Source organism: Thamnophis sirtalis, unplaced genomic scaffold (genome assembly GCF_051295495.1).
Source record: "Thamnophis sirtalis isolate CommonGarterSnake01/CBP01778 unplaced genomic scaffold, rThaSir2_p1.2 scaffold_5, whole genome shotgun sequence".
NCBI classification, from domain to species: domain Eukaryota; kingdom Metazoa; phylum Chordata; class Lepidosauria; order Squamata; family Natricidae; genus Thamnophis; species Thamnophis sirtalis.
In genome coordinates, this window is record NW_028261385.1 from 101,388,317 (window position 1) to 101,415,315 (window position 26,999).

The window sequence follows — 26,999 nt, forward strand, 5'->3', positions numbered from 1 at the left end:
TTATAAGGGGCCTAATTTAGTTAGAAGGTCATTTTTATTATGCCTATTCAAAATCCTAGTATTAAAACACAAGGATGTATATTTTAGTGTCTTCCCACAATAACTAAATCAAGAGGTACGTGTGTGTGTGTGTGTGTGTGTGTGTGTAAGAGAGAGAGGGGGGAGAGGGAGAAGTGTGTGGTAGGAACAACAAAAGTCAGTCTGTCAGAGTACTTTTCAATTCTGATTTTCTCCTGCTTATTTATTTATTTATTAGACTTATATACCGCTTCATAGGGCTTTCAGCCCTCTCTAAGCAGTTTACAATTATTTTTTTTAGCAAATTGATCAGCAACTTGCCCCCACAGTCCTCATGTCACCCACCTCGGAAGGATGGAAGGCTGAGTCGACCTTGAGCTGGTGAGATTTGAACCGCTGGACTGCAGATCACAGTCAGCTAAAGTGGCCTGCAGTACTGCACCCTAACCACTGCGCCACCTCGGTATTGCCTTATTTAAAACATTATCTTTGCCACTAAGTCCTCTAGAACAGGTATGCAAGTATACAGCATTCTGTTGCATTTTAGCCTTTCCAACTTTATCTTCAAATTTTGAACTCCTTAATTATTAGCCCCTGACTTTCATGTACTTCCTTTTTGCTTCTCAGCTTGTTAATGAGTGTGTTGTTCATTCATAAGGCCTTCTTGATTTATTTATTTAATCTGTTTTTATGTTCAGTATCTTGTTTTCCAGAAAGGCCCATCCCTCTTGGCTTGTTTACACTTTAGAAATTTGAGCTATAGTTTGCTGCTCACTTTTCCTCCCCAATTCATTATAATAAGTTCTTCCTGAAGTTCAAAATTTATTTCTGACTTTTACCCCCCCAACTTCAATCATTCTAGTTATGTTGAACCCCATGCCTTTTTTTTAAAGTACCTATAATATTCAATTCATTAACGAAGTCCTCTTTTTAATCAGAATTAGAATCCCACTTTTTGGAAAATAAAATTGTCATTAATAAAGATCAGTCATTGTTTGGATTGTCCACTCTTAGCTGAATGAGTCTTCAAGCAGCTACAAGGTCAGCTGAATATCATGTCCCTAGCATGTCCCCTTTAGTAGTTGATGGGTTGATTTAGGGCTGATCCACACAAGCTGGTTGTTCCAAAACAAGAACATTCCACCAAAAAGAACAGACCACCCACAACATTGTTCTCTGCTCAAACAAAGGTCCCTGAGATGACTTTTCCTGCTATATATCAAAAGTACGTAAAACATAGAACATGAAATCATAGGGCTGGAAAGGGCCTTGGAAGTCTTCTAATTGTGCAAAGCAAAGAGTCCTTATACCACCTCTGACAAATGGATGTCTAATCGTTTCTTCAAAACCTCCAGCAATACCCGCACCCACAACTCCAGGAGACCAACTATTCCATCAGTTAATTTATCTCACTGTCAGAACATTTCTCCTTAGTCCTAGGTAGGATCTCTCTTTAATGAACTTCTACCTTTTGCTTCTTGTCTTACCCTCAAGTGCTTGGGAGAATAAGTCAATCCCCTCTGCTCTGTGACTGCCCCCCAAGTACCCAAGTAGCATTTTCTCATTTGTGCCAGCTCCGAGTTGCTTGCCTTTCTTGCCTCAAATATCAGATTGATCACACCTCTTGCTGCCTACTGGTAATGCAAGGTATTCTAATGTTAGGATCTTGAGCATACAATCCTTCCTCCTCCCCATCTTTACACACACATCTGCACAAACGCTACTGTTCCACCTGCCAAACTATCCTACACATCCACAGATCAAGGCTCCATTGCGCCCAATCTGATCTGCAATCTTTCTCTCTCTCTCTCTTTCTTTCTTTTTCTTTCTCTTTCTTTCTTTTTCCTTCCTTTGAAAATAAGGCTCTCAAAAAGTTTATGGGCGTCCCGGCTCCCTTCAGCTCCGAGGTTACCCTGAGGTGGGGGTTGCACGCGGACCCTCTTTCCCTCCCCGCAAAGCGCCAGCACGGAAGGTAGAATTTTTGATCTGGCTGGCGACGAGCACCAGGGGGCGCTGCCGAGCCAGTTGCTCCGGCAGGGCTAAGGATGAAGAGGCGGGCGAAGGCTGGAGATCACCAGGCAGACTACAGGCGAGACCCGCCCGGATGACTTCAGTACTGCAGCAGCTCATGAAGGTGTTTGTGACTCGGAGGATCCCCCCGGCGGGGCAGGCGGTCTTGACTCAGGCCGGCGTGTAAGTGGCCTCGCCTGGCTTCCTAATGCAAATAGAGAAGGGAGAATCGGTTGCTTTTTTTCCACCGAAGGGGGTGTGTGCGCCCGGCTTGTAGTGTTGTTCAAATCTTCGGAATGGCTGCGGCCATGGTGGACACACACACACACACACGTTTGGGTGTTCGCCTTTGAGGAGAGCGACGAGAGTTGCAAACATTTGGACGGCCAGCACGGCCAAAACCGACGCTTCTCGGCTGTTGGCTGACGTGGGTTTTTTTTTTGCAGCCCTGATGCGGGTCCAAACTTTTCCTAACGGGCTCGTGGGAAGCGAGTGCGCGCGCATAAACAGACTGTTGGGGGTGTGTGTGTAAAAACGTCTTGCTTCCAGCCGAGCGTTCATTGTTTCTGGTGCGGAGCAGGGCCGCTAAAGCTGCAATGCCTTCTGGCGGGGTTTCAAGCGCGGTGGGGAGGCCGCGGGTTGCTGCAGTTCCAGGTTCCCGCTTCGCTGCTTTCTTCTTCCCTGAGACGGGAGGGAAGAAGGCCGATATAACAACCACAGGTTCAGTCCTGCTCCGTGTTAGACAATGGGCAGATCCGGTTGAGAAGCTGAATTGGACGGCTTGTTGCTTCTGAGACGTTTCTTCTCCCTTTAGCCTTCCTTCTTTTGCCCGCGTTTGGGGATTATTATTCTGCTATGAAAACATGGATTGGACCTCTTCAGTGTTAATTTAGAACAGGGCAACATGGCAACTTTTAAGACTTATGGACTTCAACTTCCAGCATAGCTGGCTGGCAGATTCTGGGAGTTCAAGACCACAAGTTGCCAAGGTTGTGTAGGAAATAAGAAAATTCAAAAATAAAATAATATGTAGGTATATAGGTTAGAAATGCATATAAACATGTTAGAAAGTGGCCCAGTTAAGGGAACATTCCTTAATGCCAAGGAGACAGAGATAAGAAGCAGCCATGGTAGCAAAATATTTTATGGGCAGTTATTGGGGGGAGGGGAAGCATCAGGATGGAAAACTATAAAGGAATTCAAAATTAAAATATAATGAAAGGAAACATCATTCTATAAACATTTGTTCTATTGTAGAAATATATTATGCTGTTATAAAAGTATTTTCCTTTTAAGCATTTAATTGTTAAACATTTGCAAAACATATACCTTTGTAAAAACATATGTATGAAAACAATTGTAACCTTTTAACATTATAAATCCTTTTATAAAAAAAGGACACATTCTCTCATGTAGAACCTTTCACTCCCATTTTTTGGTGTATATTCCTTAACACTAGAAAGCTTGGAGATGCTAAAGTACACAAAATATTCAAAGAGTTAGTTAATGGGTAACAGGTAGGGATAGACAGGTGTGTTGAGTAGGGTAATTTGAGCAAAAAAGGAAAGAGATAATAAATTATCCTGAGTCACTTTGGATTAGCTACCACTCCAGAGTGTATAAACAATAAACCCAAAGGAAAAGGGAGATGGGGCGTTGGGGAAAAGAACTGTATATAATGTAAGTTTTCTGAAATCCAAGGTGTGTCTCTTGGCTAAAAACTTCATGTTGAAGGTGTAGCCTGAGATTCACTGCACTTTTGCAAACTGCTAATATTTTTGAATAAAGTTTCTTTGTTTTCACTGACCCAGTTTTTGTTGGCTGATTATTATTTCCAAAAGTTGGACACTCCTGATTTAGGGCAACATGGGAGAGATCCACCGTTGCGCTTGCTTTTTGCCCATCTAAATTTCTTAAACTAGCTTTGGATAGAGCAAACATTAAAGCCATATGTGCAGTAATTAAAAATCTCCACTTCTGCCAAAATTATTATCGTTCTTCACAATTGTTGACCAATCCAAACCGAAGAACATTCAACAGGGTGAGCTTTGGTTTATCAAATTTGTTATTCATTGTGAGGAATAGCTGTCTTTTCATTCTTTTCATCATCTTGAGATAGGAAAACACGAATAGCAGAATAACTCCAAAGTTAACTAATTTTGCCCTAAAGTCCCAAACATTTATTTTTGCAGTTAGTTGTCCTTGTTTGATTAAGCAATAAAGAGGTTGCAACCTTCAGAACATTGGTTTGCTGCTTGATCTAATTTGGGCTTGCCTCTTCTTTCCCCTTCAGTTGCAGCATCCAGCAGTGGGATTCAGAGGAACCAATCCCACAGGCAGAATTGCTAGCAGGGGTAGCTGGCAAAGATGGGCTCCTGTGTCTCCTGTCTGACCGGATAGACAAGAAAGTCTTAGATGCAGCAGGTGAGCGTGGAGAAGTGTCAGTGTCTCATGGTGGGTCACTGTTCGCAATTGTAGTAGTTGCAGCATTCCAGAGCCAAATGATTGCCATTTGTGACCTTTCCAGCCATCTTCCCTCAAGCAAAGTCAATGGGGAAGCCGGCAGGGAAGCTCCCAAGTCACAATCATGTGATGTCTTGCTTAATATTAGTCATGAATTTTCCAACCTCAGTTGTGGTCATAAGTTGAGGGCTACCTATGTAGACATTAGCTTGCTCAATATCACCCAACTATTACACAGCAGGGAAAATTTTTATTAGATGCTTTGATAACTTTTGAGAATAATACAGTATTTCACTCTAGGAGAGCAAAATTTGTTTTGTAATTCCTTTCAGAGGAAAAGCCTCAGATGTTTGGGAGTGGATCCAACTCCAGCTTTATTTTCCTTCCTATCTCCTTCCTTCTGTGAAAGCTTGCCTCCAACCCCTCAGGATATCTGGCCAGACAGTCCGGATTTGAAAAACATCCCTTGAGCCAGATGTTCTGTTAAATCCCCTGATTTTATGTTATATTCATATTTCTGTGCTATCTGCTTAAGAAATTCTGGCCTTGGTCTTTAAATATAAGAATCCATCATGCCGAAGAATTTTAAGCCATGATTCTATTAAGTGCTGAACATAAACATAATTAATATCTTCCTTTAAATGATGGTTTGTTTGCATATTAAGGGTCTTGTCATTCGGACTTCAGAATAGCCTGTTCTGGAGCTGAATATTTAGGTATTAGTCTGAATTAGGATTGCATTCACCTCATAAAATAGTAGTTGATTAGTGAGCCAAAAAGGAGAGAAAAAAGGAGACTTGCTAAATATTTGGCATCTTAAAATCCATTAAGTGGCAATTTTTAAGCCTGAAAATAGAACTGTACAGTTTTCTCTTTTTTAACAATATATGATTTGGACTGTTCACCCAAAATAAGTGTTTAACTCAATTTAGATAGTTAAATACTCCAGAAAGGGTTGCAATAGTCCAGTGGTTAAAGATGCTGAGCTTGTCACCTGGAAAGTGGACAGCCCGGGTTTGAGACCCAAAGGCTACGCAACAGAGTGAGCTCCTATTTTGTCCCAGCTCCTGCCCATCTAGCAGTTTGAAAGCATGCAAATGCGAGTAGATAAATAGATACCACTTGGAAGCATTCTGTGTGCCTTGGCATATAGTCATGTTGGCTACATAATCATGGAAATGTCTTCTGACAATGCTGGGGTCCCTTGGCTAAGAAACAGATGAGCACCACCCCCTAGAATCCGACACAACAGGCAAAACCTTTAGATTTATATATTCCAGACTCTTCTAAGGGTTTGTGGTTTGGTTTGAATGCACACTAAAAAGAAAACAGTATTTTAAAAATGTTTGATTGAGATAAGGATGGTGTTTGTGCATTAACTAGTTAGCAGTTGCCATTCCATTAATTGATTAATTAATTATTAATGGACTTTAATGATTGAACTAACTTTTTGTTGACTGATGATGCAAATGATGTTTGTAAACCCAGTTAGATAAAAGTGGGCTTCCGTTCATTGGTTCTTTTGATTTTTAAAAAAATGTTCATATTAAATCTTACCCAATTTTTCTGTGTTTTATTAATAAACAAGGTAGATACCTTGAAAAACATCTTTGCTGCTTGCCAACCTTTCACAATGTTATGGTAGTTGATCGGGTGGTAAGGCTGATATAAACTATCATTTGCCATTTTATAAATAATATTTTGTGTTCATATTAATGACTTTCATTCTGAGCATGCGGTCTTCATTTTTTCCAGGGCCAAACCTCAAAGTAATTAGTACATTGTCAGTGGGCTATGACCATCTAGCCATTGATGAAATTAAAAAACGGTAAGTCTTGTATAATTTAAAATTCAGCTATTCTACATCAGAGCAGGGGAGATTAGGAGAGAATTATAGTGGGAGGTTTAAGTGATATAGTCTGCCCCATTTCTTTTCACCATTAAAAACTGGAGTTCTTTTTCTGGGAAAAGCAGCAACTGAAGTATATATAATGCACGCCCAATCTCTTTAAAGGAAAAGCTTTTTTTTTGCAAAAATCACTAATTGTATAATTAGGTCGTAGGATGGGGCTTGGTTCAAGCAGCTTGGGTTTTAAGGTTCAAAGGATTGTGTCCTTTTTTTAAGAACTGCAGTTACTTGCCTCAACAAACTTAGACCATTTGCTTTTATGTATTATTATTTCAGAATATATTGTAAAATACAAAGCATTTGCATTTTATTATGTTACCGTATTTTCACGACCAAAAGCCGCACCGGATTAAAAGCCGCAGTATCAATTAACGTTAATTTTTTTAACTTTTTCCACATATAAAGCGCACCGGGTTATAAGCCGCACATTTCCCGACGCTTCTGGACATCGCGAGGAGCGGCACGAGGGTTCTTGGCGCTCCGGGGGGCGCCGAGGGCGGCTGGGAGGGGCGCGCGGCTTGGTTTCTCCTCCCTGGACGTCGCAGCGGCGGCCCCGGGCTCACCGATCTCTGTGTTTTTCGCATCGGGGCATGCTCTTGCAGCGCGCCCCGATGCGAAAGGCACTGGGATCGGTGAGTTTGGGGCTGCTGCTGCGGCGTCCAGGGAGGAGAAACCAAGCCGCGCGCCTCTCCCAGCTGCTTTCGGTGCTTCCTGGAGCGCCGGGAGCCACAGATGTCCAGAAGCGGCTTTTGGGGCTGGTGGGGATTGGATTTCCGGCTCGGTGGCCCCTGTCGCTTCTGGACGTTGTGGGGAGCCGAGGAGAGTGTGGAGGGGAGCGCGCGACGGTTCTTGGCGCTCCGGGAGGCGGGAGAGGCGCGCGGTTTGATTTCTCCTCCCTGGACGTCGCCCGATCTCTGTGTTTTTCGCATCGGGGCGTGCTGCAAGAGCATGCCCCGATGCGAAAAACACGGGGATCGGCGCGCCCGGGGCCGCCGCCGCGACGCCCAGGGAGGAGAAACCAAACCGCGCGCCTCTCCCGCCTCCCGGAGCGCCAAGAACCGCCGCGCGCTCCCCCCCACACTCTCCTCGGCTCCCCACAACCGCAACAGACGTCCAGAAGCGACAGGGGCCACCGAGCCGGAAATCCAATCCCCACCAGCCCCAAAAGCCGCCTCTGGACATCTATTGCAGTCGCGAGGAGCAAAGCAGCTGGGAGATCTTTTTCCACATATAAAGCGCACCGGGTTATAAGCCGCACTGCCGATTTTGGATCAAAATTTAGGATTTTTAGTGCGGCTTATGGTCGTGAAAATACGGTACATAAATTCATTTTTAGAAGCCAATTATGTCAAAGGGGAAGCAGACCACTTTCTTCCATTTATTATTTTCTTTGTGCTACATTGACCCATCCATGGCCAGTTAACTCATGCACCTCTTCTCCGATTATATAAATTTTACAAAATAAAACATATTTGTGCTTTGTGGATTACCTTATATACAAAGAATTTATTCCAGGGATTACTTCCATTCTTTTATGGGATAAGAGACTTGCTGCCCTGATCTACCCATTATATGGTTAGGGTTCTTAGTTAGCCCTGCTTAAAAGTGCCCACCTCAAAGAAATGGTAATGAAAATGAGAAGAACAAGCCCCTTTTTAAATTCTAGTGGTATCCGTGTGGGGTACACGCCGGACATCCTGACCGATGCCACTGCCGAGCTGACAGTAGCTTTACTCTTAGCAACGTCTCGCAGGCTCCCTGAATCAATACTGGAAGTGAAAAAGTGAGTATCTGCAATTTTGCTTGGGATAAAAGGTGGGGAGCATATTGTACTGGCTTTAATATTTGGAGGTGGCAGTAATCAGATAGCTACCATTCTGGGATGTTAGTCATACTATGACTGGTGTATGTTAGCAAATTTCAGGGGCCGGTGTTGGTAGAGCCTTTAGGACAAAGGTTGAGTTTGCAACAGTAAGCAGTTTTAACTCTTGCTGGACTGCACAGGGAGAATTCTGTAATCATAGTAGAGGCATCTTGCAAGTAATTCATTAATGCCTCTTTTGCATTTTGATTTTTTTTTCTTGCAGTGGAGGATGGACGACATGGAAGCCTCTTTGGATGTGTGGCTACGGACTTTCAGGCAGCACAGTTGGGATTATAGGGCTGGGAAGAATAGGTAATCCTTGTTTTTTTAAATATCTACCTGGAAATTCAAATTTATTTTATATATAAAATGATTTCCATCAGGTAGGCTGGGAGAAGTAAATGGCAGCTTAACTCAAGCTTCAAATCATTGCCAGTTATTGTTAATTGAGTATAATAGCAAGCACAACACAATGGAGAGGTACAGTTGTGCGAACTTTTCAAAACTGGACATTTGAACTTCAAAACTAGTCATCAGCAAAGTGATAACTAGCCTAGTGCAAAGTGGACTTTCTCCTGTGGATTACTCTTTAAACAAATAACTGTTACCCCAGAAGAGACCTTTTTGCCTTTTATTTTGTCATTGCTGTCACTCAGATATTAGACTTTCAGATATTGCTTCGGATGAGAATAAGAATAGATACTTTGATTTATTTTAGAAAATTTATATTGCCACCTACTTGCACATGACGACTCAAGGCAGCTTACACAGATATAGCACTTAGCAATAGCATTTAGACATATATAGCGCTTCACAGTGCTTTACAGCCCTCCCCAAGCGCTTTACAGAGTCAGCATATTGCCCCCAACAATAATCTGGTTCCTTATTTTACTGACCTTGGAAAGATGGAAGGCTGAGTCAATCTTGAGCTGGTGAGAACCGAACTGCTGAAAGCCTGCAGTACTGCATTCCAATTACTGCGCCACCACAGCTCTTAATATATAAATATAAAAACCATATAAAAGATAAAAATAATAAAATGAGGAATCATAAAATAATAAATCAGTAAAATAATCCCCCCTCCCCCCATCCCTGGCAACAACACACATTCTTACAAATCATTTAGTAAAGTATACTTTTGCCTAATCATGGGCCAGGAGTGACTCTGTCTTTTCTACTTGATCAAGTTGGGGTGCTGTAGGAGTTGCATTCATCAGACATGGCTGTGGTTCATATTTATAATTCTGGAATTGTTTTCCTTAATTTTTTGACTAATAGTGCAGTCCTTTGCCTAGTTGGAAGGCATCCTGGGAACTGAAATCTAGCATCTGAGGGACACCAAATTTGGGGGGGGGGGGGGGAGAACCTTTGGTATAAATGATTTTTTTTCAGAAACGACTATATATTTCTTACAACTATGACGTCAAGAGTGAAGTGTTTTTGTATTTTCCTTCTGCTTCTAGGGCGGGCCATAGGGTATCGTCTGAAACCTTTTGGAGTCAAAAGGTTTTTGTATACAAGTCGTCAACCCAAACTTGAAGCTGCTGCGGAATTAAAAGCAGAGTTTGGTGAGAGTTGTGTTTTATTTACATGAATTTCTTTATGTATGATTTTTCGTCTACTGATTGTTCTAAACAATTTAAATAGAAAACATTAATGAAACATGAGATTAAATAAGATTTACATGAAGTAATTCTTGGGATACTTGATTATGCTTGGGGAGAGATATAACTACGTTTTAATCTTTGTATTTATGATGGTAATTGTAAAAGTAAGAAGAGTACATGCCTTTCCTTAAAAAGGAATAAAGATGCCACCCTTAAATAATTTGATATATAAATAGGAGGAAAGTAAGAATTCATTAGTTTACTTTACATACTACAAATCAGGATCATTGTTGAAAAAGTATTACATTGGATGATGGCAGATTAGGGGATTGATAAATTATCAAAGTGCAGCATAAATTGGATGACATTTAGATTTTTTATTTCAAAAGTAACCATTAATTTGATTCTTTTTAAATATCAAGATCATTATTTTCCCTTTTTTATTCCTGTGGTTTTGGCAAATATAATAGAGGTGTAATTATTTCTTCACATTACTGGCTAAAAACTAGTAAAAGAAATTCTCTGCTTAACAATTGTCTATCTTGATTTTACCAGTGAAGTGTGAAAAAAGTACTAAAAGGAAAATTGTTTAGGCTTAAATGACATCACTCCACACCCACACAAATGACTCAGTGGGAGGTTTCCTTGCTAACTGACCTATTAGAAAAATGGGTGACTGAATGCCAGCGAAAGAAAGCTAGTATCCTAATAATTTATAGCAATTTTTTGTTCTTTTTTACAAGTATCCATTGACAAGCTAGCAAAGGAGTCGGACTTTGTCATTGTAACTTGTTCTTTGGTTCCTGAAACCCAAGGGATGTGCAATCGGGACTTCTTTCGTAAGATGAAGGAAACATCAGTATTCATCAATACAAGCAGGTTAAAAAAATATTGTCCCATTATTTATTCTTTCCTATTCTATCCTATTTCGTACCATTGAATTCACCCAGATTCACCTGTGTTCTTCACAGTACAGCACCCATAGTTCCTCAATTTTGCACCTGCCATGAGAGTTACCTCTAGCCAATAATCCACTTTCAACTGGTTGAGGAAAGCTGAGCTATATGGAAATAGATCAGCCTTCCTCAACTAGTTGAAATCAAATGTATCTGGTGGGTGAGTCATTAAATGGGCATCCCATTCCACAGCTAATTAGATAAATACTGTATTTATCTCTTGACTATCCATCACTGTCTATAATGCCATTATTTAAACTATAATAATGTTATTCCTAAAACAGCAAACATAGTGCCCCTATGATTGCTATATGGGATATTTTGCATCAAGTCTTGCTGCTTATTAAGGTGTATTGTTTATAGTTATCGTAAGATTATTCTTAAAAGATTTCCTACCAGGAAAGGTAGGAAACAAATATAATAATCACAAATAAAGGGAGTATGCAAAAACTGCCCAAAGAAATCACTAACAATATCCCCTGGTATCTATATATTTGTTTAGTAGTAACTTGTATGTACAATACAATAGCAGAGTTGGAAGGGACCAGGCAGGAAACCCTATACCATTTCAGACAAATGGCTATCCAACATCATCTTAAAGACTTCCAGTCTTGGGGCATTCACAACTTCTGGAGGCAAGCTGTTCCATTGATTAATTGTTCTAACCGTCAAGAAATTTCTCCTCAGTTCTAAGTTGCTTCTCTCCTTGATTAGTTTCCACCCATTGTTTCTTGTTCTACACTCAGGTACCTTGGAGAAGTTTGACTCCCTCTTCTTTGTGGCAACCCCTGAGATATTGGAACACTGCTATCATGTCTCTCCTAGTCCTTTTTTTCATTAAACTAGACATACCCGGTTCCTACAACCGTTCTTCATATGTTTCAGTCTCCAGTCCCCTAATCATTTTTGTTGCTCTTCTCTTCACTCTTTCTAGAGTCTCCACATCTTTTCTACATTGTGGTGACTAAAACTGAATGCATTATTCCAAGTGTGGCCTTACCAAAGGCATTATAAAGTGGTATTAACACTTCATGTGATCTTGATTCTATCCCTATGTTTATGTAGCCTAGAACTGTGTTGGCTTTTTTGACAGCTGCTGCACACTGCTGGCTCATATTTAAATGGTTGTCTACTAGGACTCCAAGATCCCTCTCATAGTTACTACTATTTAGCAAGGTACCACCTATACTGTACCTGTGCATTTTGTTTTTCTTGCCTAAATGTAGAACCTTACTCTTTTCACCACTGAATTTCATTTTATTAGATAGTGCCCAATGTTCAAGTTTGTCAAGATCCTTCTGTATCTTAAGCCTATCTTCTGGAGTGTTAGCTATTCCTGCCAGCTTGGTGTCATCTGCAAATTTGATGAGTTTCCCATTTATTCCCTCATCCAAATCATTGATGAAGATGTTGAAGAGTACTGGGCCCAAAACAGAGCCTTGGGGTACTCCACTGCATACTTCCCTCCATGTAGATGCAGTTCCATTGAGGATTAAATGTTGAGTGCAGTTGGTCAGCCAGTTATAAATCCGTCTGATAGTGATACTGTCTAACCCACATTCTTCTACTTTATCTAGTAGTAGGTTATGGTCTACCTCAAATGCCTTACTGAAGTCCAAGTAAATTATATCGATAGCCTTCCTCTGGTCCACTAATTTTGTCACTTTGTCAAAGAATGCAATAAGATTAGTCTGGCATGGTCTGTTTTTGACAAACCCATGTTGGCTTTTGGCTATTACTTTGTTTACTTCTAGGTGTTCGCTAATTCGTTGCTTGATTATCTTTTCTAAAATCTTTCCTGGTATTGAAGTCAGGCTGATAGGTCTGTAGTTCCCTGGATCTATTTTTTCCCCCTTTTTTGAAGATGGGAACCACTTCAGCTCTTTTCCTGTCCTCTGGCAGTTCCTGGTGCTCCAGGATCTCTGAAAGATATAGTTCAGTGGTTCTGAGATCTCGTCTGCCAGTTCCTTCAGAACCCTGGGGTATAATCCACCCGGTCCTGGTGATTTGAACTTGTCTAGGGTAGACAGGCTCACTTACCATATGTATTACATCTCAAACTATCTCTAACTAATGCTTCAACAACTTCATAAATTAAAATTTCCATCGCTGAAGAAGATACTATATTTCAACCAATGTTCAAACATTCAGTATTTCTTCATCCTTGCATTAGCTGCTGCTGCTGCTGCTTCTCTGTTTCAGGGACATGACATTGTGTACAAGAGGGGAAGGAAATATACCTGTTTCCTGGGTTAGAGTTCCATCTTTGTGGAGGCTATACCACTGCTGTGATATATTTTCACATAGGTTTACTTCTTCCTGTGTTATTAGAATGCTGTGACACTTAAATAATTCAGATGAAAAGTTTTCTTCATGCAGCCATTTATATTTAAGCACCATGTTGAAAATAATCAAATGAATATCATTTAGTTCAACCCCTCAGCTACTTCAGAAAGAAATCAATCTACTTTTCTTGGCTCAGTGTATTTAAGGTTAAAACACCTTAAAGGAAATGATTATGCCTTAAATTACACCTTGTTTGATCCTTAGCATCATTTCTGTCACTATTTCTGTTCTCAGTTTGAACATGTGTACACTCATACTTTTCTATATATTTGGAATTGTTTTGGATACAGCCAAGCAAAATATTTTCTAAAGGCAGGGATTGATAATCCCCTTCTAATCTGCAAGTAGGCCATAGGAGAGGGGCTAGAGGTATATCATCACTGGAGTTAACAGGGCAAAACTTTTAGAAATGTTATTTTCTGTTTTTGAGGCTTTGAGAGGGGTGTTTCATGAGCACTGAATCTTGCAATATGTTGGGATATACTTCTTGTACTTTAAGTATCTCCAAATATGAAAAGCAATGATGGGGGGTGGCGCAATAAGTTTTAGGGAAAATTTTCTGATGTTAAAACTTACATTTTTTAAAAAAAGTGCAAGATTGTTTGTTATACCTGCTGTGAGATCTACAAGTAAGGAACTTCTTGTGGCCTGCAGGTTGCTCACTTCCAAGATAAATGTATGCATTGAATACATACATATAAATGTATGTATCATCAATCAAACTAGTGATAATTGCTGACTGGGAATTATGGAAACTGAAATCCATTACATCTGGAAGACACCTAAGACAGGCTATATATACAAAAATTGGAAAATAACATAGTGTTATTTCTCAATTGCCAAAATCCACAAAGGGACAAAATTAGGAATTTTCTTATATTTCCATGGGACATAAAACATGATAGCCAGTTTGGTATAGTGGTTAAGGCATCAAACTAAAAAAGTTCTAGTCCCATTTTGGGCACAAAGTCAGTTGGATGGCCTTGGGCCAGTTATTTTCTCACAGCCCTATGACAGAGGCAATGCCAAACTGCTCCTGAAAAACCTTGCCAAGGAAACCACAGGAACTTGTCAGGTCCCCAAGAATCGGACAATTGAATAAAAGAGTAGTATACTAAAATCCCATCTCTCTTATTTTATTTTATCCAGGGGAGCAGTAGTCAATCAGGAGGATCTTTATGAAGCTTTAGTGAATGGGGAAATTGCCGCAGCTGGTTTAGATGTCACAACCCCAGAACCTCTGCCAACAGACAATCCACTTCTTTCTCTCAAAAATTGTGGTAAGATTATTTAATTTGCATTGCTACTTCAGCACTGTTTTTTGACATGGAGATTGTGACTGGTAGACATCAACCAATAATGGATCATTCACTTTGATCAGTTTGCAGATAAAGAGACCTGTGGTTTTAAGGAGAAGATACATACTTAAGCAGATTTTTTTCAATTTTAAGGGCTAGAAATGTTTTGATTTAAACATAGAAGATATTCAATAGTGGCGATGGAGTAGGATGAGGGTGGAGGTTCATTCTTCAAATGTTTCGTTACCAGCTAGGTAACATCCAACCACTAAACTCCGCTGAAGTAACATCTTAGCCTGTAATGAAATGTTACATCTCTGCTGAAGATGTTTCTAGCCTGGTAACAAAATGTTCGGAAACCAACCCATAACCTTGGAGAATGAACTTTCGCCCTCATAAAAGATCTGTTAAATGATTCCACATCCCCAATCTGCACTATTTTCCATGCTTCTGTAGTTACAGCATAAGCCTAGTATTTCCCAAGGTATCAGAGCTTCTAGAGGAAAAAAGAAAAACAGACATTCCACTCACTCTGCTTTTTTCACAATGAATCACTGTAATTCCATTCAGAGAGTTTGGCACACTTAGGTTGTGGCTAAGCTGACATTGCAATTAAAAGGCACTTTTATACACTAATTTAACAAAGGGTTGTTTTGACACTTTACATGTAGCATGTACTGATGATACTTTTTTCTCTTTCATGCGTTAAAACAGTAATCTTGCCTCATATTGGAAGTGCCACTTACTCAACAAGGAATGTAATGTCAGCGTTGGCTGCTAACAATCTTTTGGCTGGCTTGAACGGAGAAGATATGCCAAGTGAACTTAAACTATGAGAAGCTAGCCTACTCAAGTTAATATAAATTGTTTTTAAACGGGGTGGATTTAACTTTTTGGCCCCCGTCAATTCTGATTGAGCTTGTTGCCTTTCAAATAAAATAGAATACATAATAAATCATGTTTTTCTGTGTCATAATTTTTTAAAAGCAATATGCTAAGACGTGCAAGAACTGGTGAATAATATGTACTATGATTTGCATATGCCTCTACAGTGGTCCAATTAACAGGAAAAAGGTAAGAAAGCAAGCTTAAGAATTATGAGATTCCTTTTGTCAATTATTTCAACAAGTGCATTTAAGCAGAGACATTATTTTAATAGACTCAACATATCCATAACTTTAGCAGACACTACATTCTGCATAAAAAGTTGGATGGCATCACAGCCTTATTCTTCCCATCAGCAACTAACTACAATACAGCAAATACATAAAGTAATATCTAATAACGGTGGTAAAATTATGAGTTCCCCTATCCTGCACTATTTTTGCTTCTAATATTGACATGAGTTTATCAAATTGCTGCCAGATGTCACTGTAAAATCCTATAAAGAAAATTCTTATTTTAGAATTTTGCAAAAAAAAAACAAAAAAAAACCAAACCCAACAACTATTAGTGTTTCAATTTCTTTTTCTTGTGATCTGGGTAAAGATACTTAACTAGATTTTTCTATAGTCATTTGTTTTTCCTCACAGCTATATCCACAATCTCAGCCACGTTAAAATGTATAAGGTACATTATGGATTGCAGAGCTAGCCTAAAACCCATGGTCTGTATAGTTATAGCTATACCAGTAACACTACATTTAGTAACAGAAATTATTGAACAGAGATGTATTACAATTTGATGGTAGAATAATAAGTGTGTAAAAGAAACAACACCTTGGGTTTTATGATTGAAAACACCAGGCTAGAAACAGAGAGCCTGAGTCCTACCTTAGGCATGAAAACAGGCTGGGTGTCTTTTAGTCCAGCCATTCTTCCTCGGCCCAGCCCGCTTCACAGGATGGTTGCTGTGGGGAGAATAGGAAGAAGTAACAGGTATGTTTACCACTTTGAGTTATCTATAGAAGTGAGATTTAAAAATTGAAAATATGCTGCAGAACTCTGGAATATTCTAAAATATCCATAACCTTGATACACACAGAAACTGTTGCTTAAATGGGGGTTTAATCTAACAGCCATGATAAATGCCAACCTTAGTTCACTAAGGTAGTTTTTCTTAAACAGCTGCCAATGCAAAGTAAGTCCCATTATCATAGATAGCAGTACAATATTTTTAGAGACCCATTCAGCTTTAAATACTCTATAGAGTAATAAAGAATATTTTAGAAGCATTGAGGAGTGTTTAAAGGAATCCCTAATCACAAAGAATGTGATTTAACAAATTACTTTTAACTTCCAAGAAATGAAAATTATTTGAAATAATAACAGTAGACTTAAGACTTATGTTGAATTTTAACACATTGAATACAAATTGATTAGAAACACTATCAAGGATAATACATAAACACTTCACTTTCTAGTACAAGATTTTACAAAAGGAAATCTATGAAACACCTAGATTTTGCAGTATTCAAAAGTGTATATACACACACACACATATCAGACAGTCTAAAACGTACTTGCATTGTATTCAAGGTAAGCACCTTCATTACACAGTGTATGTTACTGCAAAACAACCAAAAATACATTCAGACCCCTAAAACTATGTTAAACTATCACACACTTTAAAAGCACTTTGAGGTGCAAAGATGGTTTCATCTTCAAGATATGTAACCTTTCACAATAAAGAGCTCTTTGTTATGTTGTTCACACACTCTAAGCAACCTATTATACAGATAAATGCTTTCACGTCATTAAAAAAGCCATTAAAAAGTTTGCCCTTCATCTTATAACAATACTAGCTAATTATGCATTAGCTATACAAGTAAGCTTTCAGACTATCCAATCAGAAAGAACAATACCAAGTATTGTATCCTTATGTAATATGTACAGCCCAATCCTAAACATGCTTACTTGGAAATAAACCCCAGAACATTCAATGGGGCTTTCTCCCAAGGATTGCAATCTTTTTATTTTGTGACAGAGCTGGATAATTTCAAAGCGCTTTTAAAAAGTTGTTTAAGCCTCACAACACCCCTGTGAGGTAGGTATGGTACAAGTATTAAAAATAATCAAGCCTTTTTTTAAGGTGTGTGGCAGAATCACACTGTAAGTGTTTGCCTCTTATACTCCATGCGTTCCTAAAATTATTGGCAACATGGGACAGAGGAAAAGAATTAAAGCAAAGTGCTGGGTAAATTGCTGCTCTGCCAGCGAAGACAAGTAGTTTTGGAATGTTTATACAGATGGCTCGACTGACTGAATCTCTTGCCACACTTTAAACAAGCATATGGTTTCTCCCCAGTATGCACGCGAATGTGCTTCTTGCAGTCTGTTAGGGTCAGAAAAGTCTTGCAGCAAATTTTGCAGGCATATTTACGAGCGCCTTCTACTACCAGGACATTGTGTTCAGATAAGGCCTTTTTACACTTTGAAAGAACATCAGCAGAGGCTCTGGTCAGCTGTGGTGGGCCAGGTTGGGAAGAATGTCCATTTTCAAAAGAGGAAGTAGCCCCGTTCATTAGCAACTGAGAATTTGGAGCATTGTCTGACATTTGGGAACTCCGAACAGAAGTCACAACAGGCATTTTGGGAGCTATGCGACGATACCCAGGAAAGTTGTTGGCACCACCCCTTGAACTCATTACTGCCCTTGACAAAGAATGCAATCCGAGGCCAGATCTTGGAAAGTCCATCCCAAATTGCTCTGCTGTGCGGTAGCCAGAAGTTTGTACACAAGGAAGGCCCATGACATCCTGCATAGGCCTGACAAAATGTGAGTCTGTGCTATCATTAAAAGGATTCTCCACATGAGAAACAGAAGCTGAAGAATGACTATTAGCAGGACCAGATTCTGGGCTGATTAAATAAGAGGCATCACCATCCATTCTACAGTCACTAGTTGTATTTGGAATGTTGTCCTCATGATTCTGGCTGGCACCAAAACTACTGGCTCGGCTCTTATTCAGAAAGTTTGAAATACTAAAAGTGGACTTGTGTTCTATGTTATTTCCTACCTCCATAATATGAATGTCCCCCACTCTATCGGTACTAGACTGTGGGTCAGAAAAACTACGATCGCTGCTTTCAGGGCTCAGTTCTATTTTTTCAGCATTTACACCTCCACCTTCCACTTCAACTGATTCACTTCCCTCTGCTTGAGAAGTGACATCACTCACTTCATCCTGGGGTTCTGGAGAACTCAAAGGTTCAGATTTCACCACTACTCTCATGTGTTCTTTTTCACTTAGTCCAACCTCAGGATTCTCACACTGAAAATTGTTTTTTTGGGAAGTGGCGTCTTGATCAAAACTAGTTTCCACTTGAGTTGCCTGTGATGCCATAGACATTTGAGAAATAGTTCCCCCACTGTTGTCAGACTGGCTGGGCACTTGAGCATCTTCCTGGGCACCAAAAGACTGATCGAACATAACGGTATTATCTTCCTGGTTATCATTCACACCATTAGTCTTAGAATTGTCCACAATTTTCAAGGAGTCTGGGGAAAAAAATTCATCTCGTGAATGAGCCACAGTCTGTGCGCTTTCAGGAGTAACATCTGACATGATAGAATCATCCATGGAGGGCCTAATGCGTTGTCTAGCCCTTTCTTCAGAAGACTGTTTACGTTTGTGGAGACGCCGTATTGGAAAAGCACTTCGTTGTTCAATGTTACTTCTGACTGATGAGCTCATAGAATTTGTCTGCTCTTCTGTGCTTTGGGTAGAATTTAATGCAGAGCTCACTATACTTAACCCAAGCTGCTGAAGCATGAAAGACCGCTGCATGCGTGCATTCTGCTCTTGAACTCTATCACTTGGTGGAGACATGGGTAATGTCCTTGTAGTGAGATAGTGTTTGCATGCTTTTACCACAGAGTTCAAATGGAGGTGAGAAGCTGCTAACAACACATCCATAACATTGCTCTCTCCAAGCATGAGTGTAGAGGTATACATCATATCAATGAGAGCAGCAAAAGCTTCAGCTGTCACTACTTCACTGTCTAACTGGATCATATTCATAGTCTGATCGCCTTCTGCTACAGTAAAGAGAGCTCGGAAGTGTGTGCTGCATGCTGCCAAAACAGAACGATGTGCTTTGAAGTGCCTATTTCCAACCACAATGACACAATCACAAAGTTGACCATGGAGCCGTTGATAGTTCAATTGCTGGAAGATTTGCTCGAAGTGCCCTGGAAAATCCATGATCCTACAAAAGAAAATAAAACATGCTTTAAAAAGGTAAGAATATAAACATCTTGGCATTTTATCCCCCCAACTAAAGAAGTTTTAAAAACAAAAGGGATTATAGTAGTTTCCAAAATGTTTTAGATTTGGAATATCTTTAGAATTACTCTCACAAACTACTTGCTATAACAGTGTGCTGAATAAAAGGCACTCACTTAACAGAAGACAAGCGGGCAAGTTTATTCATCAGGACTAACAGCATCACCAAATGTTGTCTATCATCTCCTAACATAAATTGTTTTTTAGTAGATGGACTCCAAGAAAGCTCTATATTACAGCCATCAATAGTTTTTGATTTTAAGATCTCAAGTTCTCTACAAAACCTAGAACCATTTTTGTAAATATAAATTATGGATGATATTGTTATCCTATAACACAATATCTTCTTACTTATTTAACATTTTGCACTGTCAGTTATGAAAGTATTTTGATAATACAGGTAAAAAAATATGGAAGGGCCCCCAAATAAATCCTTGTGCTTATTTTGGACATCAAAATAAGGAAACGGAAACACAGTAATTCAGATACTTTTGTATTTGAGACAAAAATGAATAGAGCCGTTTTTAAAGCTAGGTTTACTAGAAAACATCTTTACCTAAACAAAGTTATCAGAACATCTTTTAATGCAAGCTGTAACTTCTTTCAGGCAAATTAGCCTATTTCCTATTTTAAATAGGAAAACTTGCCTATTCTTGAAAAAAATATCCCATGTAGAATACGTCCATCAAAACCCTGGCTAATTAAAATACAATCTACTCCTTGGGCTAGACTCCCATTGCTTATTATTAATAAAAAAAATAATTTCCAAGACAAATATGAGATTCTTTTATGGAAAAAGAGAAACAATAATTTAGTGCTATTTTGCCATTTTTCCCAGCCAGTGATCTGACAGTGCTCATAGAACTCGCTTATCTAGAAATATGGCGTATAATTTGTTATCTTAGAAATGTCCTACAGCAAGAAAAATGGCAGAACTAGAACTCGATCCAGTGTCTTCTGTTTGAATCTAAATGCAATAGTCACATTTTAGAACTAGGGTCAAGTAAACTATGATAAGAAGAGTCTATACATGTTTTCTGAGATTTTCTATAAAAATGCCCTAAATAGAAAATAGGGGGGGGGGGGGAATTAATTATGCAGCCCAGAGGTTTTTTCAACAAATAAAGCTCTGATTTAGCCTCAAACATGTCCATTTAAACCCATCAATCAAACTAAAACAAATTTAGCTTGAAGTTTTTGAGAATCCCTGCTTTTTCAAATACTATATTCAGCAAACTAGACTAAAGTTCTGGCCTCTTTTAAGGCAGTTGTATGTAGTTATTTATACTTCACAATCAAGTTCTGGTATACATAATCAGCATCTCATTCAGTGTTTGTGATGATAAAGAGACATATCTCTTGATTTAATGAGCATTAAAGTCAAGTTCTTAAAATAATGTTGTTCTTCTCTAAAGTCATTTTATGTCAAGGTACAAAAACAGAGTAAGTCCATAAGGCTTTTGCCGCAAACTATTGTGTGTTGGATGGTTGAAATCAGGAACAGAAATCTGGTGGTGGTGGGTTTTTTTTTTTAAAAGGCATATTCTCTTTAATATATTAAAGAACTGGATATATCCTATTCATTTCAATGTTCTTCCTGGCTCAGCAAGTATCTTATAATCTGTACAGAAGTTGTGTGTAATTTCCATTGCTATATTCATTTTGGCTTCTCCCTCTTTTATCCGTCTTAGCAGCTTTGAACTGATTATTTGCAGAGGATTATTCCCATTGCTCACTTAGTTTGAGCTTTTTTCATTTTTTTCCTATTCTCCCTCCTTTTCTGTGTTATTGGACTATATACCCCTGTATAAAATTGGACAAACTGCCATAGATGTCTCCTGGTGTAATAAGCACTAGAAATCCAAGTGATTAAACATATTCTGTGAATACAGTTAAACAGCTAAGACAGATAACAAATAATTTGTTCATTACTTTCAAAAATTCAATAAATAAAATTAGTTATTCTACATCTCAAAAGCTCATTAACAAAGACCAGAAAAGCAATTTTTAATCTCTTATTTTATATCCATATATAAAATATAAGGGATTTTTATTTATAATATTTGATTGACACAAATCAAATGCTACTTAAAACTTTTTGCATAATTTTCTGCTCCATACTTTTAAAGAAGTGAATACCAAGAGATTGGAATGACTCCACTCCAACTTTCCAAGACACTGAAGATCACAGGGTTAATTCTTCTACTTTGCAGGGCAGCTGGAGCTGCATGAAATACTTAATAAGCTATGTTGGAGCTGGCTAATACAAGAAGCTCCATCATTTCTGGAATTTGACAAATATAATGGAGAACCATTTGTTTAATTGTTATCTTGAATGGGGAATTTTGGTCATATGGCAATATGTTTCTTGCCTATTGTAGGCTATATTCACAAAAAATGTTAAATATAAAGGGATGGAACAGATAGATCAAAAAGTTTTAGAGGAGTCCCATTCTAAGTAGCTTGCTATAAGGTTTTGTACCACATTTGGGGAAAAAATAGAATTATTACTTGGAAGACGAAAAGAGAAGAGAAGATGATTTTTTTTACCAGTAGTTTGGTCTATGGCAAATTAACAAGATGCATAAAGGTAGCCTACGTAAGAAACCTGCTCTTATATGTGTAGACTTGCACATATCAGGATGGGTTTCTTAAAAAGGCATTTGTTTTAAATAGATTATATCATTGATGACATTTTAAATAAAATAGATTTGCATCATAAACATGCTAAATCCATATTTAATTAATTATAGAACTTTTTCACACATGAAAATCCTGTTTCCAACAATAACCAGCCAGGTATCTTCAAGAGCCACTTCAAAATATTCTGCTACAGTATGTCAGTCCTTATTTCCCATGTGCTATTGGCACTGATGGCAATAAATGCAAAGTTGATACAACCATAAGTTCTTGTGCTGTTGTAATGCTTTATTCTGGGGGGAGGTTGTGCAAAAAGATTCAATATTCAGGACTAAGAAGATGGTTACATTTTCTCACCTTTGGCTTCTACTGCATATTTATCTAATATGTTATCTAAATGCTATAAATATTTAATAAGCAACCTGCCACAATTATAGGACCAGTCCTTTTTCTTATATACAGTCTTAATGTTTATTTGAGATATAATAATTTAGGATGGTTATATGACTGGTGTCCACATTTTCTTGAATAGGCTAATATTGTTTTCAATCTGAGTTTGACGTTACAGCTCTAACACAAAACAGCATAAGGAGTAAGTAATTATGGTTTCATGGTCCTATTTAGTCACCTCTAACTTCCCTTCCAAGTGTATGTTTTAATTTATTTCATTAACAATTCAACAGTTTCAAAGGTTTACAAAACTATATCTTCATGGACAAGTGGTTCTAATCATGTGCTATGTATAATTATTACTCTATTTTGATCTCAGTACTAACAAGTATGTACTAACAGTGGAAACTATTTAATTGCATTTGCCTAAATATAGTAAAAGCAACCTCCCAAAACATACTTTTATCCCACAAAAAAACCAATTTATTAGCATATAGAAATCCTACTGAAGCTTATTTTTCAAAATTAATATAAACTTGTTTTTTATTATACATTATTATTCTGAGGGAATAGAATTCAAAATTCAAAGATAAAATTACATCTTCAGCTACTATAAAAGCATGGGTGTTTTGTGGATTTCTAACTCTTTAAATAAAAAAGATACATAATTAAGAAAGAACAGAAATGTTATGGTAGAACACTGCAGTATGTAGAAAGATCCCAGGTATAATCACAAGCACATGAAGATAGGAAGATGATTTCTATCTGAAACTCCAAACAAATGTTGTCCATTTGTATAGATAACATTGGTCTAATATAATTATACAGACCAATAGGCTAATCTAACAGAAGGCTGTTTATTTCCCTGTCACTTTACTTTCTAGGTTACAAAAGGTAAAGGTAAAGGTTCCCCTCGCACATATGTGCTAGTCGTTCCCAACTTTAAGGGGCGGTGTTCATCTCCTTTACAAAGCCGAAGAGCCAGTGCTGTCCAAAGATGTCTCCGTGGTCATGCGGCCAGCATGACTAAACACCAAAGGTGTACGGAATACTGTTACCTTCCCACCAAAGATGGTTCCTATTTTTCTACCTGCATTTTCACATGCTTTCAAGGCTGGCAGAAGTTCTGTTGGACAAGTAACAGGAGCTCACTCCGTTATGTGGCACTAGGGATTTGAACCACTGAACTGTCAACCTTTCTGATCGAGAAGCTCAGTGTCTTAGCCACTGAGTGACTGCATCCCTAATGTTATTTCTATCTAATTATAATATGAATGTAGCAGAGAGAGAAATGAACCACTTAAGAATAATGCAGAGTGCTTTTTTGTATGACCAACCTTAATAGCAGTTGGTCAGTACATTTAAAAAAAAAACACAAGTATTAACTAACAGATTTAACATTCCTTTCAGTTATCTCTGGTACTTAGGGATATTACAACAAGCTGCTTAGCGCCATGCAGGTTACCAACTAAAAAGTGGCAGATATCGAAACTTCTAAACTATGTTTTAGAATTTTGTTAGACAAAAACTGTGGCCATGGGAACAGTAGCATCATTTACACCCCTCATTTTCTATCTTTCACAAATATGAGATCTAAGTGAGAAGTTATCTAAACAAGAAAATTAATTTGAATATCCAAAACTGTAACTGATAATTATTCTGAACTAGACTGACCTGTTGGTATTTTTACATAGAACCAAATCAAATCTCAAAACAAACATTTAATTAACACCATCTAACGAATGCCATACATTCTGTTTATATTCCTACCTTAGTAAGAGATAACATGTAAGAAACCTGTTCACCGGCATACATCACTCCCCCCCCCTTCCCAGCTCCCAACAAGTCTTCTAAACTTGTCTTGGAGGACTAAGGGGTCATTCAGAGCAGATTTGAAGACAAGGAAGCTGGGGGGGGGGGGGAGACAACAGAACTTCCTCAGAAAATATGACCATAGTGAATCTAACCCGCAACATTTAAAATAACTAAAAATGTTAACCTATATATTTATTCTGAAAGTCCCAATTTTAAAAAAAATCCTGTCAAATATATTCACCTTTCAATCCAGGATACCAAGGAAATTAATCTCTACTGTTGGATAGGTTCCTATAGGAAGAACTGCCTTAGAGTTACAAGATTTTTTTAAAAAGATACTCAAGTTCATCTTTCAAGTATCTGGACTTTTTCCTACCACAGAAAAGAAAAAAGGTCCAAACCAAGTTAAACTTAGCAACCAAAATAGGAATTTGAAAGGTAGGAGTCAAGACCAAAATTCACCCACACACCCCAAAGAAGAATAGAAGTTTCCAACCGGCCGAGCAAAGCAGCGCCCTTTGGAAACCCGTTTCTTCAAGTGGGGCAAGAGCTGAGTGACCCCTTTCAGAGCACCAGAGTCAACAGGGGAGGCCCCTCTCTGGCTCCCCCAAAGCAACAGGCCCATCATAAGGTCTGTGGACGGCAAGCGAACACGCCCCCTCCCGCCCGCGCTCCAAGCCCGGCGATGCCCCTCCTCAGGCCACTCACCAGTCCATGCCCCGCCCTCGCCGGGAACCCAGGAAGGGGGAAAGGGGGCGTGGCGGTGGCAGCAGCAGCAACCTCGAGCTCTCTTTTCGTTGACAGCCTCGTCAACGTCTAGGAGAGATTCACGCCGCCCCCTCGGACCACCAAGGAGCATGCGTACCTCACCCTTGAAGCCCCCCCCCCACGACAAGTAGGGAGACCGGGCCGCACTGGGAAGAATCAGGCGGCCGATTCCCCACCCCCCTCTTCGCCTCCACCAATCACCCGGCCGGAATGCCTCCGCGCGCGGATCACGACCGGCTCCTCCGCTCAAGCCCAAGGCGAAGAAGCGCGCGCTCTCGAGAGCTCAACGAAGACCACCCCCCACCCACCCCGCCCCCCTCCAACCGCCACACGCATCGTCTCGCCTTCCACTGCCCCTAATGCGCCCCTCGCAGCCAATCGCAGCGCAGCGCGCCCGCTGCCGTCCGCCACGCCCCTTCCTCGCGCGCGCCCTACATAGACTCGCATGTCATTGCCCAATCGCAGTTCAGCGCGCGCCCAATATTTGGTCGTCCCTTTAACTATCGTGTTCACGGCCTCACCTGCGCTGGGAAAAAATAAGGCGACGATCGTCCCCTCCCGTCCCGAACTCCGTATCTCCGGGAGGGAGGGGCACCCGTTGTTCTCTACTCCGGTGGCGTCCGTTTGTCCTTCCTTCCGTTCCTTAGGGGGCGGACTTATTCGCTGCCAGTCTCCGCCTTTCCCCAAACTGTGGCGGTACTCCAGACGGAAGTGACGTCACTCAAGTGATCGCCCACTCGCAGCTTGCAAAACCCGCCGTAGACTCTGGAGTTTCAACAATCGGAGAGAGACGTTCGGCGTGCGCTCGGTCCTTGGCCATTGCAGAAGCCGGGATTGCTGCATACAAAAGATTCTTGGTAGTTGCAGATGAAAAGTCTATAAGTGACTTAGTACTAAACCAGAAATTCCAGAGACCTGCACCATTCCGTGTGTTTTCCTAAATTGGGAATATACTGGAAGGAGAAAATGTAGGAAGAATAATTCCCCCAAGTGCTTTCGCATAATGCATTTTATAAAACCCAATGCATTAGGCATTAAAGCAAAGGTATTAAAGAACATTGTTGCCTGTATATATGAATCTTAATCCTATAGATAAGCATGCATCGGATAATAAACCTCTCCTGAAAATTAAATGGTTTTCTCTTCCGATCAGTCTGCTAAAAATTACTTTTCATATCTCTCCAGTTGAAGTTCACTGGGATTTTTTTGGCATAAAAAATGTTCGAAGTGTTTTTCTACACTTAGGGGAAATCACACCTATTACATTATTTATGTTGCATAATTTGTTCTTCAGCTTATTAAAAGCCAGGGATAAAAACAAGAGGACTCTTGGGTTGTGTAAAATGAGCCCTTAAGTGAGGATTAAAACTTTTTCAGGTAGGTAACTGACTTCTCAAACACTGAACACTGCCCATACAGTTTTAAGCAATCCCTTGAATCCAAAACATTGGTCACCGGGGGCGGGGGGGAATCGAACAGTCCCAGGAAATAAAATATCATGTTCTTTGAGTTAAGGAAATAGCCGAAGAAAGAATGACTGTTACAAAGCTTACTCCACAAAACTAAAAAGTGGAAATTGAACTCGCAGCACTTTCCTAGAACTCTTCCTTGGATTGTGTGTGGGGAAAAAAATCAAGCCGCGTTTCTACAAAGGAAGAGATTCTAATTAGAGAAAGAAATGTGGTAGA

General features: G+C 39.4%; 2 protein-coding genes and 1 long non-coding RNA gene across 5 annotated transcripts; 1 reads left to right on the top strand and 2 right to left on the bottom strand.

Moving 5' to 3' along the window:
• Window positions 1-2,090: 2,090 nt before the first annotated feature.
• Window positions 2,091-15,426, top strand: GRHPR (glyoxylate and hydroxypyruvate reductase). Its single transcript, XM_014051581.2, has 9 exons — window positions 2,091-2,211; window positions 4,322-4,452; window positions 6,247-6,319; window positions 8,067-8,183; window positions 8,488-8,576; window positions 9,728-9,832; window positions 10,615-10,750; window positions 14,323-14,453; window positions 15,186-15,426. Exons 1-9 carry the CDS (start codon window positions 2,123-2,125, stop codon window positions 15,305-15,307), a joined length of 993 nt encoding a protein of 330 aa, XP_013907056.1. The 5' UTR covers window positions 2,091-2,122; the 3' UTR covers window positions 15,308-15,426.
• On the bottom strand, window positions 8,943-13,216 carry LOC148045503 (uncharacterized). Its single transcript, XR_015696758.1, has 2 exons — window positions 13,068-13,216; window positions 8,943-9,257 (listed from the first exon to the last, which is right to left on the bottom strand). It is a non-coding gene; the product is annotated as an uncharacterized LOC148045503 (long non-coding RNA).
• A 1,320-nt stretch (window positions 15,427-16,746) lies between the features above and the next one.
• On the bottom strand, window positions 16,747-25,992 carry ZBTB5 (zinc finger and BTB domain containing 5). 3 transcript variants are annotated; one of them, XM_014051563.2, is made up of 2 exons: window positions 25,833-25,992; window positions 16,747-19,621 (listed from the first exon to the last, which is right to left on the bottom strand). In XM_014051563.2, exon 2 carries the CDS (start codon window positions 19,615-19,617, stop codon window positions 17,590-17,592), a length of 2,028 nt encoding a protein of 675 aa, XP_013907038.2. In that variant the 5' UTR covers window positions 19,618-19,621; window positions 25,833-25,992; the 3' UTR covers window positions 16,747-17,589. The 3 variants fall into 3 exon arrangements, with proteins under 3 accessions (XP_013907038.2, XP_013907030.2, XP_013907044.2); XM_014051555.2 differs by lacking the exon at window positions 25,833-25,992 and adding an exon at window positions 25,252-25,393; XM_014051569.2 differs by lacking the exon at window positions 25,833-25,992 and adding an exon at window positions 24,785-24,930.
• Between the last annotated feature and the right edge of the window lie 1,007 nt (window positions 25,993-26,999).